At 42.9% G+C, this 13,705-nt stretch overlaps 1 protein-coding gene across 1 annotated transcript; it reads right to left on the bottom strand.

Moving 5' to 3' along the window:
- Positions 1-4,422: 4,422 nt before the first annotated feature.
- LOC125550891 (phox domain-containing protein) lies at positions 4,423-12,169 on the bottom strand. Its single transcript, XM_048714004.2, has 15 exons — positions 11,861-12,169; positions 10,578-10,980; positions 10,305-10,482; positions 10,095-10,234; positions 8,971-9,787; positions 7,680-7,780; positions 7,453-7,597; positions 7,309-7,377; positions 7,145-7,190; positions 6,609-7,042; positions 6,426-6,505; positions 5,920-6,055; positions 5,081-5,273; positions 4,819-4,901; positions 4,423-4,733 (listed from the first exon to the last, which is right to left on the bottom strand). Exons 1-15 carry the CDS (start codon positions 11,961-11,963, stop codon positions 4,593-4,595), a joined length of 3,069 nt encoding a protein of 1,022 aa, XP_048569961.2. The 5' UTR covers positions 11,964-12,169; the 3' UTR covers positions 4,423-4,592.
- Between the last annotated feature and the right edge of the window lie 1,536 nt (positions 12,170-13,705).

The following is a 13,705-nucleotide window of genomic DNA, read 5'->3' as shown; positions in this document are numbered from 1 at the left end:
CGAATAGATTTTTCCGTTTCAACATAGGCATGCATTGTTCCGCCCGTGACTCCTGTAAATTTTGGATTCATTTCTCACTGCGTATGTGATGTTTGGCCCTTAATTAGTCAAACATCACATATGACTTTGAAATGAAACCACATGCGGTAATTAAATCATACTGTCACAAGGGTGGCCCGCAGGGCCCTGGCCCAGGCCAACATGCAGTATTTTACATTAGAATGGTGATTAGCTGCTGCTAAATCTGGGTATTATGATGGTTTCTCCCTCCCCAACTTTGTTTAGAGCACTTGGCCCTACCTACTAACTTTTCCTAGCTCCGCCACTCGTTTCGTGTCATAGCATGGCAAGTGTTGGTAAAAACTTAGTGTTAAGACATCTTAGCAGTTAGCACCGACTCTAATTGGTGCTAACCATTGTAGAGTGAGGTGGTATTGAAGGCCTCTTCAAGGCGAACCCTCAAACCTCTTGCAAGTGTCCGGATCATGCTGTCTGGATTTCGGACGCAGTTTGTCATCCAAGGCGGTCCTGTATCGATCCGTCGACCGGTCTGAACCATGTTTTTCTGGCAAACTGAAACCAAATGTGAAGGGTTTTATGGGAGTCCGAACATTCATCTGGTCAATCAAAAGGCACCACGTACCGTCTCTACTCTGCGTCCACTCAGAATGGCTAGCATTTGGGAGAAGACTTTGTGCTAATTGCGTTACATTTAGCGAAAGGTAGTGGAAGACGTTTGTGCATTTGGCGGAAGGTGCTAATTATGCTTGATTAGGTAGTCATTGCTAGATTAGGCGAAGCTTAGTAGCTTCATTTGGTGAAAAGCTCTACTGCCAAATGCTTATGAGTTTGGAGGAAACTAGTAGCTTAGCTATAAAACAAATTATATATCATAGTTGCTAATTTTTTAAGGTGAACATTTGCGGTATAGGGTTGGATGGATGGCTCCCGTATCCGTGTCCGGACACCAGTCCGGACTGATTTTCGAACAAATGTCGTGTCCTTTTGCGGGTCGGTGTTGGAGATGCCCTAAGAAAAAAGACTGGAATTGTGAGAGTTTTCTTTTTGTTTTGTTTTTGGATTTGTAAGAGTTGATTATATGTGGGTTCCAAGTTAACTCACATTGTTCCCCTCAAAAACAAAGTTAGCTCAAATTGTGAGAGGAAGGTAGATGATAAAGAATATAGCATCTGGTACATGCAGAAATACCCGGTGGGTCCCGGGTCCCAATGGACCTGAATTGGGAAAAATAATTTAGAAAAATCAAAAAAGTCAAAAATCCTAGAAATTTTTTGGAATCAAACATGATCAGGTATTACACTCGTGTGAAATGCTTCGAGAAAGAATGGCTTCATTTGCGAAAAAAATTCACACAAGTGTAACGCTTGATCATGTTTGATTCCAAAAAGGTTTAGAATTTTTGACTCTTTTTTAATTACTTCCTCCGTTCGAAAATACTTGTCATCAAAAAAAATAAAAAGGGATGTATCTAAATGTATTTTAGTTCTAGATACATTTCTTTTCATCCATTTTGATGACAAATATTTTGAGACGGAGAGAGTACTAAATTATTTTTCCAATTCGGGTGCATCGCCACCCTAGACCCAAGATCTGCATCGCTGATACGTGGGGCTAAAAAAGGTACTATGATAAATATTCTTTTTGTGAAGGATTATAATAATCTGAGACATTTTTGCCAAAAAGGGAAATTTCAGTTTTTGTAGAATCGAGTTGTAACGATTTTCTTAGAGCCAACGATATTGCTCATGCTCTGAGTATGCCAGGCCGGTCTGAATATATTTCTTCCTGGACTGCGACTTTTTAGCCGTCATGAGAGACTACCGTCCAGAATAGGACTTGTGAGCCGGTTTGGGACAAGGCTTTCTCACAGCGGTGCATGCACGTCCTGACTCCTGTAGATTTGCGATATGGCTCGAGATTCTGTTGCCGGCCAAAGTCAGTGAGATGGAGCGCAAACTGCTGGCTGGGAGGATCGACGCTCCAAGACAAGTGTCCGCGGACAATGACGCCAGGTGGTGCGTCATCTTTCCGGTGCATGAATTGAGATCTTTTCCTCTTTGCGCTTTCGTGGCAATGGAGAGTAATTAGGACACCTAGCAATTACTACTCCTAAGCTGCTGCTACTTGCCCTAGTACTAGTAAAGAGAAGTCAAGTGTTGTCGTTTCATGTGGCCGAAAAGACTTGGACAATGACGTCGTACAGCTCATGCCTTGTCTCTTTTTTTCTTTCTTTTTTCTTTTCGGAAAGATCTGGAGCTCGTACAAAGAATCGGGATATCTCATCGTCTAGGCTACTAGGCTATAGGGTAGGCATAGACTTGTTGTTTCTGGGCCCACAGAGCACTGTTAGTTTTAGATATATCGGAATTAATATCGTCGAAATGACACTAGTTCTTGATCGGTGGATATATGCATGCTAGGTAGGATTAGATACGCTGGCGGAGGGCTCCGGTGGGCAGGGTATGGCGCCCGCTATACCTTGATTTTTGGCCAAAAAAAATTTATATCTACGTGACATCGGTTGGAGCATCCACCGTGGCCAGATGGGGCTCTGCATCGAGCGCCCACTAGTGTATACCTAGAAAAACAGAAAAAAATGAACGGCCGCACACACCGACGCCGCGACGCGAACGCGACCAACTCCACCCACCCAGACGCGACCAAACCTAGCGCGGCGGCGGCGGCTGGCCAGGTCGCGAGGTCCAGGCGGGCGCGACGACAGGGCAGTCGACGGCGTCAGCGGGCTGGGGGCTTGGAGGGCTGCTGCACAGCGGCGCTTGCAGCGGCGGCTCCGGCGGCACAGCAAGCGGCGGCTCCGGCGACGGCTTCAGCGGCGCGGGGGCTTCACCGGCGGCTTCAGCAGGCGACGGCCACAGTCGGGGTCGGGGATTTTTCTGGTAATCCCTAGGGGCTAGGTCTGAACTCTGAACTTTGTTGGGGCATTGGCGTTTTTTCTTCTGTCAGTTCTCCATGATCTAAAGTTTCTGAACCAGAACTCCAGAACTTCAGATTTGTTTATATTCATTCATGCTAGTATATTGTCATTGCCTGGGTCTTCTAGACGCCATTGAAAGCATTATTATCGGTATGTTTTAGGTTGTTTTTCTATTGAAATATGCCTACATTTTCAGTGTATTTCATTTTGAGTTGTAATGTGTATTGACTCTTTCGATTTGCATCAAAAGAATTATTTCCTTAAGACTTCGCCACATCTTAATTTTTTTCCGTCCTCCACCTCTGACTAGATAGCCAGCTACGTACTATAGATGAGAACACTGATCCCGCAAAAAAAAAACACTGAGCTGAGAAGAGGCTAGTGAGATGAGAGACCGAGAGCGACGGGGCAACCACCGCCCCGATCGTGCTTTGCGATTCGGGAACAGTGCGATCTGACCCCAGATCGAGCACCGGCAGGCATACGAGTCGAATCAACTTTTAGCTCGCACTAGTGCACCTTTCCATACCTGACCTGACAGTCGCCATTCATTCTCCTTTTCGAATCCTTCCAATATTTTCGTCTTAAGAAATCGTAATTTTTCGGTGTTAATAAACGTCTCATCAACAACGGATCCGCTTCAGCTGAGCGCACATGCATCTGTTGGCTTGGGGGCGGCAAAGATAAGGGCAGGGCAGGGAGGAGAAGACGTCCGTGGACAAAACTCGATCTTTGTTTCATGTGCAGTCTTTCCTCGTTCGCTTTCAAGGATCAACTGGTGGCTTATCTCCAGGTAGGGGGTATCGCCAGGTCTACATGGAGTCGGGTTAGTTAACCAGGGATGGAAAGAAAGTGCATGGAATTTAGCAAGGCAAAAGAAGACAACGGTGCATGTCCATGTCCGTCGGATGAAAGCTTCGATCTGTCCAAAGCGTAAGGCTTCTATCAGTGACGATAGGTACTAGTAGTACAGTTTTCACGTCAATTTTCCAACCCAAGTCATCACTCAACTGCACATACATACCAGACACGTCCGGAACACGGCAACAGATCTCCATTTCCTGGGGCAGCCAAAGAGCTACACACCAGTAAAACTCATGCGTTCCAAACTGGCCGAACATTTTCAGTCACAGAGATACACCCAAGGCAAAGCTCACGATGCTCCATTGGATCTGGATGCTCATCTCCAGAGAATGATCTGATTTCCTCAGAAGAACACAACATGCGGCAAAATGGTACAGCTATACAATTGAATCTCTGCACAACTTACAAGCCTCGGTCTAAGCGAATAATTTCGGCCTAGGCAAAATGGAAAAAAAAAATCAATGAATGATGTGTGGTACAATACTATTCCTAGTAGTACAACTCTGAACTCAAACTCCTCGCTCTAGATTGCATCAGGGTGCCTAATTTACATACCTCCTGATATACAGCTGTACATATTTAAGTGGGGGGGGGGGGGGGGGGAGGGGGGGCGGGGGGGAGGGGGGGGGGGACACCAACCAATCCCTGGATCCAGCTCTGCTGTCAAAATCCATTCGGGCAAAACTGCGGCCCAGGGAGCCTCATGCTACGTCGTCACCGACGCGGGCTTAGAATTTAAAAGGTGTATCAAGATGGCCTCTCACCATTTCAGTCAAAGTTGGTAAATGAACGAGGCTTGTTCCTTGCGACCTTTCTCATGGATGCCTTCTATGAGCTTATGAAGCTCTGGGAAAAGTGTCACGAGCACCTGTTCTATCATCGCGTAAGTGAGCTGCTTCACGCACACGGTGGACTGCAGCACAGCATGAGAATCATGGAAATCAGAATGACATCGCACCATATCGCTGTTTTGATGCTAGGTTTTGTTTTTTACTTACCTGCAAGAAGTAGTAGATGTCCCTTGCACTGCGCTGGTACTGCTTGTACCCAATTATGCTGACTAATGTAGATGGAGTCCCACCTGGACAGGACATCGAGAATTAGGTTAGTTGGACCACATGTACTGACCAGAATTTTGCGTATTTGTTGCTTCTATCACATATCTGAATTTGCACGCAAACACCGCCCAATGTTTGCAGCGTAGATTCAGAAATAGAAAAATTACAAAAGCAATGAGATAAAATATGTCAATAGACTCACCTAAAAGAAGTTTCTTAACTTCACTGGCATTTCTAGATGCCTCCAGTTGAAGCTCAAAAGAGCTCGTGTTGCTCTTTCTGTTGCCAATAGTCTCATCGGCACTCCCCGATGGGTGCTTGTCAAATTGACTGCTACCTGCATTTCCTTGATATCCATCCAACTTGGTGAAGAATACACCATTAGGCCAGAGGGTCTGTAGGATGGTAAATTTGTTAATTACACAAATGGAAGACCAGAGTAGTTGTCCATTAGGTACAACTATCTAAAGCGCTCTTAGTTCTGGCATGCACCTACATTGGGACACAATATGGTCCATATGACAGTAGTAACATTTTATATTGGACCCTAGCATATAAGAATAATTTGCTAATTACCTTGGTATTTATGTTATGCCATCGTTTAGCAACAAAGTGATTTGGTACCAAGTACTCCCTACCCAAAATCTTGGGCATATTAGTTTTGCATGCAATCCCATAATCTAAGGTGCACGTGCCTTCTTCTCCCATTCACTTACAGCCATAACTAACTATCGCTATTTTTCTGGAAAGGAAAACATATCGCTGGCTGGGTCTCTCGTGAGGTCAGCTCACAGCGCCTTCTTAGTATGAGATTGGATCGCTCAAGTAAACCTGCGGTAATTTTCGTGCTGAAACTAATACGCCTAAAATTATGGAAAGGAGGGAGTACCAAGTAACAATTTGGATCGTATGGAACTTTTTTTCTAGTTGGAACAACTTTTTAACATGGTTTCATGCAGATAATACAGCAAATTTTAGTCTGGCAGCGGAAAGGGTATTAGAACACTTCAGTTCAGACAAAAATATACAGTGCCTCCTTACATCTTGAATCCAACGGATTCCTTGTATAATGACCTCATCTCGTCGGAGCCAATTGATCTGTCTTAAAATCCAATCATCAATCGCATCTTCCATGACTAACTGCAAGATTTGTTTTGATATCCAGAAAACTTGTTTTCTGCAGATAACATAAGTAACAAGTCAAACATAATGTTCTGCAATTGAAAGCTAGAAACAATTGGATTGTAGAAGTATTGTGAACCCAATCATGGATGGTGAAAATATATCTGACTTGCACAGAAATATCAAACAATCCCTGAATAAACAATGGCATATCTGCACAAACTTCCCTCTCAGATTCCAATTATACTGCCAAGTGACAAGTATCAATGATATCTAGCAATCGGCCCAAGCAGCTCCTATCGCGATCCTCATGGTGTCTACAGTACTACATTTACTTCACTCATGGCTACATAACAACAGTAGAAAACTAGCAGGCAAATTATATAGAGGCACTAGAAAAAGTTTATGAAAAAGAAATAGCAAACCTTATCCAACCCCGTCGCTTTAGTTGGAACACTTTGTCTACAAGATTCAATAGAGGCACACTGACATTTGTTGGCACCCACTGCCAAATGAAAAGAGAAGTTTTAGGGCAAAATGGAAAAGCTTTTAGAACAGAAATTCCCTGCAATTTGACTTAAATATAGCTACATAGTGGAAATACATACCTCGGGAGGAATTCCTGATGGATCCTCAAATGGTTTTACAGATGACATGTTTGTAGAATCCGAAATTGCCCTTGCAGGTTTTTCTATTTGTTGGTTTACTTGTGCATCACAACCAGTTGCTTCATTGTGCTTAATATCACTTGAAATGTACCCTCCATTGCTCAATTCATTGTCCGAGTGGCATGCACTATTTACAGATGAGGGGCGGTCTCCACAGTTACTATCACCATCAGAGAGACTATGTGAACTTCCCAAATTTCTATTCTGCAGATTCTGATTATCTGTCTCTTCCTGGTTCCAAGATAGAGACATCCTATTATCTGTCAAGTGTGAATACGGCGCGCTAGGGGACGATGTGCCGACTGCGCGTTTTAGACCATCTGAAACTCCTTTAACATGTCGAACGATGTCATCCATGGCATCATCAACGTTAACTAGTGATGCAAAATAAATAGATAAATATCTTGAGTGAGAAAATATTAAATACACGAGTTCATAATTGTGAAAAAAAATATAGAATGAGAAGAGGTACATACCAGCCAAGGTTTTGATAACAGAGGTGGACTTTCCAGCTGAGTAATTCTACAAAATGGAAACAAGAAATGAAGCATATAGAATCACAGGAAAGTAACACAATATGTGTTCATCTTTCTCCTGCTAAGGAGAAGGCACAAAGAATTTTTGTTGGCTTCATACACACCTTTGAGGACTCACTAAGAAAATCCCAAACTTCATGCTGCTCTGCAATATTAGCGATCGACAAGAGATCCTATTGGACAGAACAGATTATTGTAACCAAATTTGAAGTAAAAAGTTGGATGAATGCTAGAGGACAAAAGCATACTTGAAGATATCTGTCCAGTAGAATGCATCGTTGGTGCACAAGGTAATCATCAATACTAGACGAAAGGAAACTCTTTGGAGGCAAGTGCAGTGAGTAATTTGGTATTTCCTTTAGTTGTCTATGAAGACGCTCAAAATTCCGGTATCTACAAACAGAAGTTGAAAGTCAGCAGCATATATTATAAGTAGTGATACTGAGCTATTTCAAAGCTGTTCAGAAACGCATGCCTTCTTTTCACAAACCAGGCCTTGTTATCTGCACCAGTCACAGCAATAGAATAAACTGCAAAAGATTTTGAACCAAGTTTCTCAAAATATGCACCCACTACCTGCAAAGAAAAATAAAAAACCACAACTTGAGTAAAATACGGCTATCAAAAGAATATGACTTCACATAAATAGCTAGACAATAACAGAAAGGTAGGATACAACAGCTAGGCATGTCGTAATCATGTAAAAACACAACATACTATTTAAAGCAACATGCAAAGTAGTTATCGTACAAAACTACCAGACCAAACAGTGAGCTGTATATGTGTTCATTCCAAGGTTCTGGTGACCGGATGATCCATATTTACCCACCCCTCCCTGCAATCACTCTTACCAGATTGAAAATTCCGGATTAATTTGAATTCAAGTTGCTACTGTCTTCAACTCAGTTCACAAACCAAGGCACGGTATAATGGTGTGGGAGAGCTGCACTTTTCTTCTGGTCATGTGTTCAAGTCCTCACATTGCCATTTGTTTTTTCTTTCCTTACTTTTTCACTACATCAGCAAAAAACTGTAAGCGGGAGGTGGGGTATCAAACCCCTGACCTCATGGAATGGGCTGAAGCACGCCGACCATCGGGTTACGGTTGTTTATGTGTCATCACCTAGGTTCGTTAACTTTTTATCTCACAAAAATTAGATCCAATTTTTGTTCAGATCCAATTTTTGTTCAGAAATTCCGTCAGTTGGTGGTATTTCAAGTAAACACCCCCCACCCGATTTAAAATTTTAAATCCTGTAGCCAATTCTCATTGGACAGCTAATGCTAAGAAGTAACAGAACCACACAAAACCACATGCTATTCTTTATAAATGTTAAATAGAAAAAGAAAGCAACTGACATAACAATGGTTACTTAGGTAATGATGCAAAATACAACACATATGAAGTAAAACACCAACCTCACACCCATAACTATTCTATTAGTAATAGCTACTCCCTCTGTCTCAAAATGTGAGACAGAGGGAGTAGAAAATTACCAGGGGCTTTCAAAACAAAAAACAGCGATTAGCATGTGATTGTTATCAATGTCTGAAACTATCTCAAAACAGATTGTGCTTACTATTATAACTATTATAGCAGCCTTCAATACAGAAATAGTTTAGTCATTGGTGAGTGCTAATTACACAATAGTATTATATGGTTTAAATTCATTTATTCAGTAGTACCAACCAATCATATAATTCTCAATTTCTGAAGAAAAAAGGATATTGAAAAGAGTGGCTGTGATGGGATCAGCAAAACTTACCCGACACCTTATCTTTGGAGCATACATTAGTACCTCACCATGTGAGGAAGGAACAGAACCTTTGTCCTCTTGAATGGTCCTTGAATTTAAGCTTTCACTGGATAGCGCGGTTTGATTACTTTTGGCCAAATGTCTTTTCTCCATATCAGGACTACTATTAGACCGCTTTAGCTGAGCTTTTGTGTTCTTGACAGCTTCAGGGTGCTCTGACTTTACTTCATCTGTATTTTGCGAAACAAGTGGGTGACTGCCTGTGACAAAAGTGGACTGAGCATTCCTATTTGAACCTTGCATCAAATTAACCATGTATTTGTCATCAACCGATGTAACTCTCTCGTTGAAGTTAGGGGATAACTCTTTTCCGGCCACTACTGCATTTCGAACGCTATCTATCCCTCCTGCACCTTTTCCTTTTTTTGATGGACGTTCCACTTTCACCATATTCTTTTGGTAGTTTCTCCCAATAGCCCACATGTTCTCAAGATTCTCCGGAGCAAGAACCTGAGACCGCCTTTTAGTAGCTGCATCTAATACCAGTGCCCAATCTGCCTGACGAGGCTGGACGGTCTTCCCATGGTCATCCACTAACACTTTTGACTTATCGCCCTCAAGGGAAGTCAGCCCGGAGCTACTTGCTAGTACTGAGCCACTTGATTCTGCAGACAACTTTTGTGATTCCATTTGATGACCCTGCGAACCTCCTTTATAAGATGAATGATCATTTGTTACTGTGACTACAGTACTAGTCTTGTTTACGCTGCCTCCAATGTTTGTGTCTTTGTTGTTTAGAAAGTAGATAATTAGCTCGTTCACATAACTAGGAAAAGAAAGAAGATAAATTAGGAATTGGTTTAGTGCAGGTTAGAGAAAAAAACAAAGTTACATCTAGTTAACCAATCAATCCTAACAATTTGAAACAACAGCTTATTAGACGTACTGAAGTACTGATTGCATGCGGCACTTTGTGAATAACTGAATATTAAGACGGTGGTGAAAATAACCAGGAAGAACTTGAGAAACAAAATGCATTGATTTTCTTCTGAACATGTCATGACCTCATGAACAGAAGCATGTAGTAGAGCTCAATAAAAAAACGAAAACAGAGTGAAGAATTAAGAGCTTACATAGGACTTGCGAAGTTCATCACTGGCTGCAAGACTAAGCAAGTCAGAAGTTCCCTGGAGAAGCAGCGAACCAATGGACTCTGTGCATCTTGTGGTCTCAACACTAGGGCCATAATGCCCCCAACTAGTTCTTGAAGAACCTATAACCCACTTTAAATATTATTTGTTGGATAAATGGACTACAATGAAGCTAAAAGTATTAGCACTCACCTTGTATTCGTGCTCCGAAGATAACAATGCAGGGTGAAGTTCCTGTGAAACTATTAGGTGTTGTTTCAGTCGCTCATCTCTTTCCTCGGAAGACAACGTTCCCATGACATCAACACCAATTTCAGACTGGTTTTTTCGGAACATATCCACATGTTTTCCAATCAAATCAGACATATCCCTGCAATAGAGAAAAATGAGAACACTTTCATTCTCAATGGAGATAATTATTACTAAATGAGTACACCCCAGATAGTAGATCCATTATTCACTCACCTTGTTAGCAAGTCAACTAGGTTCATCTCCTTTGCCCTGCCTGATACTTCACCAAGGGCATGGAGTATTAAGCCACGTATCAGTTCTGGGGCCTCTCTATCAGGAGTAATATCAGAATACCACAAGTCCATGACAAAGTCCCGGAGAACATTATCAATGAAACTTTCAAAAGCAGCCTCAACAGCAGGCGAATCAACTTTCCTTCTCCATCTTGAAACTGGTGGCACAGTTGAAATCCGATGATCGTTAGCAGACAACTGTCGTTTTGACGCTTGAGACAAATATGTCTGCTTAGATACAGGCTGACTTCTCCAACGGAACTCCACTTTGAAGGAGACGTAACGGAGAAATGCAAGTATAAGAATCGACATGGGGACATTTGTCCACATTGATTTACTTGTATCTATTTCAAAGAAAGAAGATGATAAATGTTAGCAAGCCCGTATATGCGCAAGATGGGAGCTACAAACGATGTAGAAATCAATAGTTGCATGAAAATGCGAGAACAAACCATAAACAATTTATGCTAGAGATCTCTTGCTTGTCATAAAATAGACTGGGAAAATATGTTGCACATAATTCACACATAGTCTACTCATAGGAAATGCTAGAAGCCTATCTTGCCTCATTCATCATGAACAGATTGTTGTATGTAGGTTTGATTGGCCTCATCTACTGATCCAAAACAAACACTGTAAAATTAGAAGATCAGCAAAGAAGGCATCATTCGTACACCAACCGCTACTTCCATTCTAGTGCATTTAGAGATTCATCAAACGACTTGTGAAAATACAGTATCGCACAAATTTAAGATTATTTTTAAGAGTTTTGATATATCCGGGCAAATTTCCTTGCTAATGATCTCAACTCTACCGCTAAAAGCAGTAACCAAATCAAGGGCAAGCAGAAACTAGCAGCTTAAAAGCCCCCACGTAATAGCGGTCAAAACTCCTAGCTGTCAGATGCATCGCGTAGCAAATCTACACACGAGCTCTAGTTATCAGGGTAGCAAAATTGTCTAGATTTCAGACGCATTATTCGCCGAATTCCCTCACAATTCCGACACATGCATCCAACAGCAGCAGCCACCCAAATTCTCTCCCGAATACATCCTCGTGTAGCAATAATCTCCGGTGCGTAGCTCGGAAAAGCATGAAACGACATGACGATCCAATTCCAGCCAGAGCAATCCAATCCCGCATCGAGGTGGCGCTCGTCAATTGCCGCGTACTTTGCGAAAATCGAGGGTAGCATATGGGGAAGGCGGGCGGAGCGTAGCTTACGTGTGAGGAAGTAGGAGATGGCGAAGATGCCGAGAGCCCAGGCCACGGTGCGCACCTTGGCCTCCTCGATCAGATCGTCCACGCTCCCCATCGCCTTCCGCATCTCTGCCCGCCGCGGGGCGCGCGGGGGGGGGGGGGGGGGGGGGGGCGATGGCGGGGGATCGGCGTACGATGGGATCACGCAGGGGCTCCCAACCCTAGGGTTTTCCCGCCGCCGCCGCCGTCGCCGGAGAAGAACTCGGCGGCGTTTTATTTTTTATTTTTGTCTCCTTCCTGTTTTGGAGGCGTGCCCGAGTTGAACCCGCGTCGCTGCGTGCGGCCCGGACGGAGCTTGTCTGCGGCGCGCGCGTGGCTGGCATGTGGACCTAGTATGTCAGTGGGAGCGGGGAGTGTGACGGTTTTAGTTGAGGGACCCGCGTGTCATCCGGTCTGATGCCTGGACAGGTTGGCTTAATGGTTGATAACTTGTATAACGATATAATTGTGGCGGTTGGTGTCACTGACATGCTGGGTCCCTTTGGGGCCAACGTACTTGCCATCACCACGAACAGAGACAGCTAGATTGCGATGTTAGATTCGCATCATTTGGAGCAAAGGTTTCTGAATTCTTTTAAAAAAAAACCACCCATATATTAATTAACTAGCAATTCTTACAATCGAGTATTACAAGGTTTGCCACGCAGGACGAAACACTATTACAGTAAGCACCATTGAATTTGCTATCAAAACTAAATTTCGCAATCTCATGCGCCATCTTATTGGCCTGTCTATCAATTTTCATGATTTTGATATCCTTGATGAACTTAAAGACACTCTGCGTCTCCTTTTTCAGATCCATCAGAGGAGACCTATTAATGGATTTCTTTGCCAGAAAAAAAGCAACAAAAGAACAGTCGGTTTTCAAAATAATTGAATTGCGAAGTGTAATACCAATGTATAATCCGGCGAGACACGTCCGAAGTTCCGCTTCATCCGCACAATTACACAAACGGATGAAATCCCACGAAGAAAATAAGACTCCCCTAGATGATTCTTGGCGACAACCCCAATATTGACAGATCTCATGCTCTCCACAAAGCTAGCATCTACATTTATTTTGGCTTTCAAAGAGCACGACTATTCGAAGGCGGGGCAACGCATATCCAATTATCCACCACCCCTTTTGCCCTTATTGAAATCCAACTGTACACAAGTGTTAGCCACCGATAAGGTTTTCCAATAATTTTCCACATAAATAGCAGATGCAGACAAAGATTCTTTCCCCTCTCCAAAAATCAAATCGTTCCTTAGATGTCAGGCTCTTCAGAATATGAATAACACTTGCTCACGTACCGGTGACCCCAGTTGGTCCAGCAGAATGAGGAACCAGTCAGGCCCCATAAATCCATAAAACTCCTCACCTGAAATATTCCACACTTCCCTCATGGCGAAACGGAAAGCGCACGCTTTCAGGCACGTCACAAGGGCATGAAAAATACTTTCATCCTCAACACCATAGATAGAACACATCCCTGACATCCTTTGATGATGACATACTCTATTTATCTGTACCGCCAAATTGTTTAACGCAACACACCATGCAAAAAATTCTTATTTATTGCGGAACTTTGGCCTTCTAAATAATATCCCACAACCTCCTTTCCTCATTAATGGCACGGCTAGACATTCCATTCTCGCCCTTGCCATCTTTTAGACTTAAGGCCAGTTTGTATGCACTTTTAATGGAAAACATGCCATCTTTCTCAAAGTGCCAAGCAATTAGATCACCCTCTTCAATAGACTGAATATGTAAGCTTAGGATCTCCTCGGCATCATGGTGATAGAACAAGTGCCTAATCAAATTTT

This window comes from Triticum urartu, chromosome 4A (assembly GCF_056163025.1).
Source record: "Triticum urartu cultivar PI428250 chromosome 4A, HENAU_Tu73, whole genome shotgun sequence".
NCBI classification, from domain to species: domain Eukaryota; kingdom Viridiplantae; phylum Streptophyta; class Magnoliopsida; order Poales; family Poaceae; genus Triticum; species Triticum urartu.
This window is presented reverse-complemented; position numbering and strand designations above follow the sequence as displayed.

What these genes read in the sequence shown, in the direction of transcription:
- LOC125550891 (XM_048714004.2), bottom strand. Translation starts at nt 11,963, where the DNA reads ATGCGGAAGGCGATGGGGAGCGTGGACGATCTGATCGAGGAGGCCAAG. An exon ending in CTCCAAAGATAAGGTGTCGG is followed by an intron (nt 7,781 to 8,970) that starts GTAAGTTTTGCT and finishes TTTTCTTTGCAG; the next exon opens with GTAGTGGGTGCATATTTTGA. An exon ending in TGTTATCAAAACCTTGGCTG is followed by an intron (nt 7,043 to 7,144) that starts GTATGTACCTCT and finishes TTGCATCACTAG; the next exon opens with TTAACGTTGATGATGCCATG.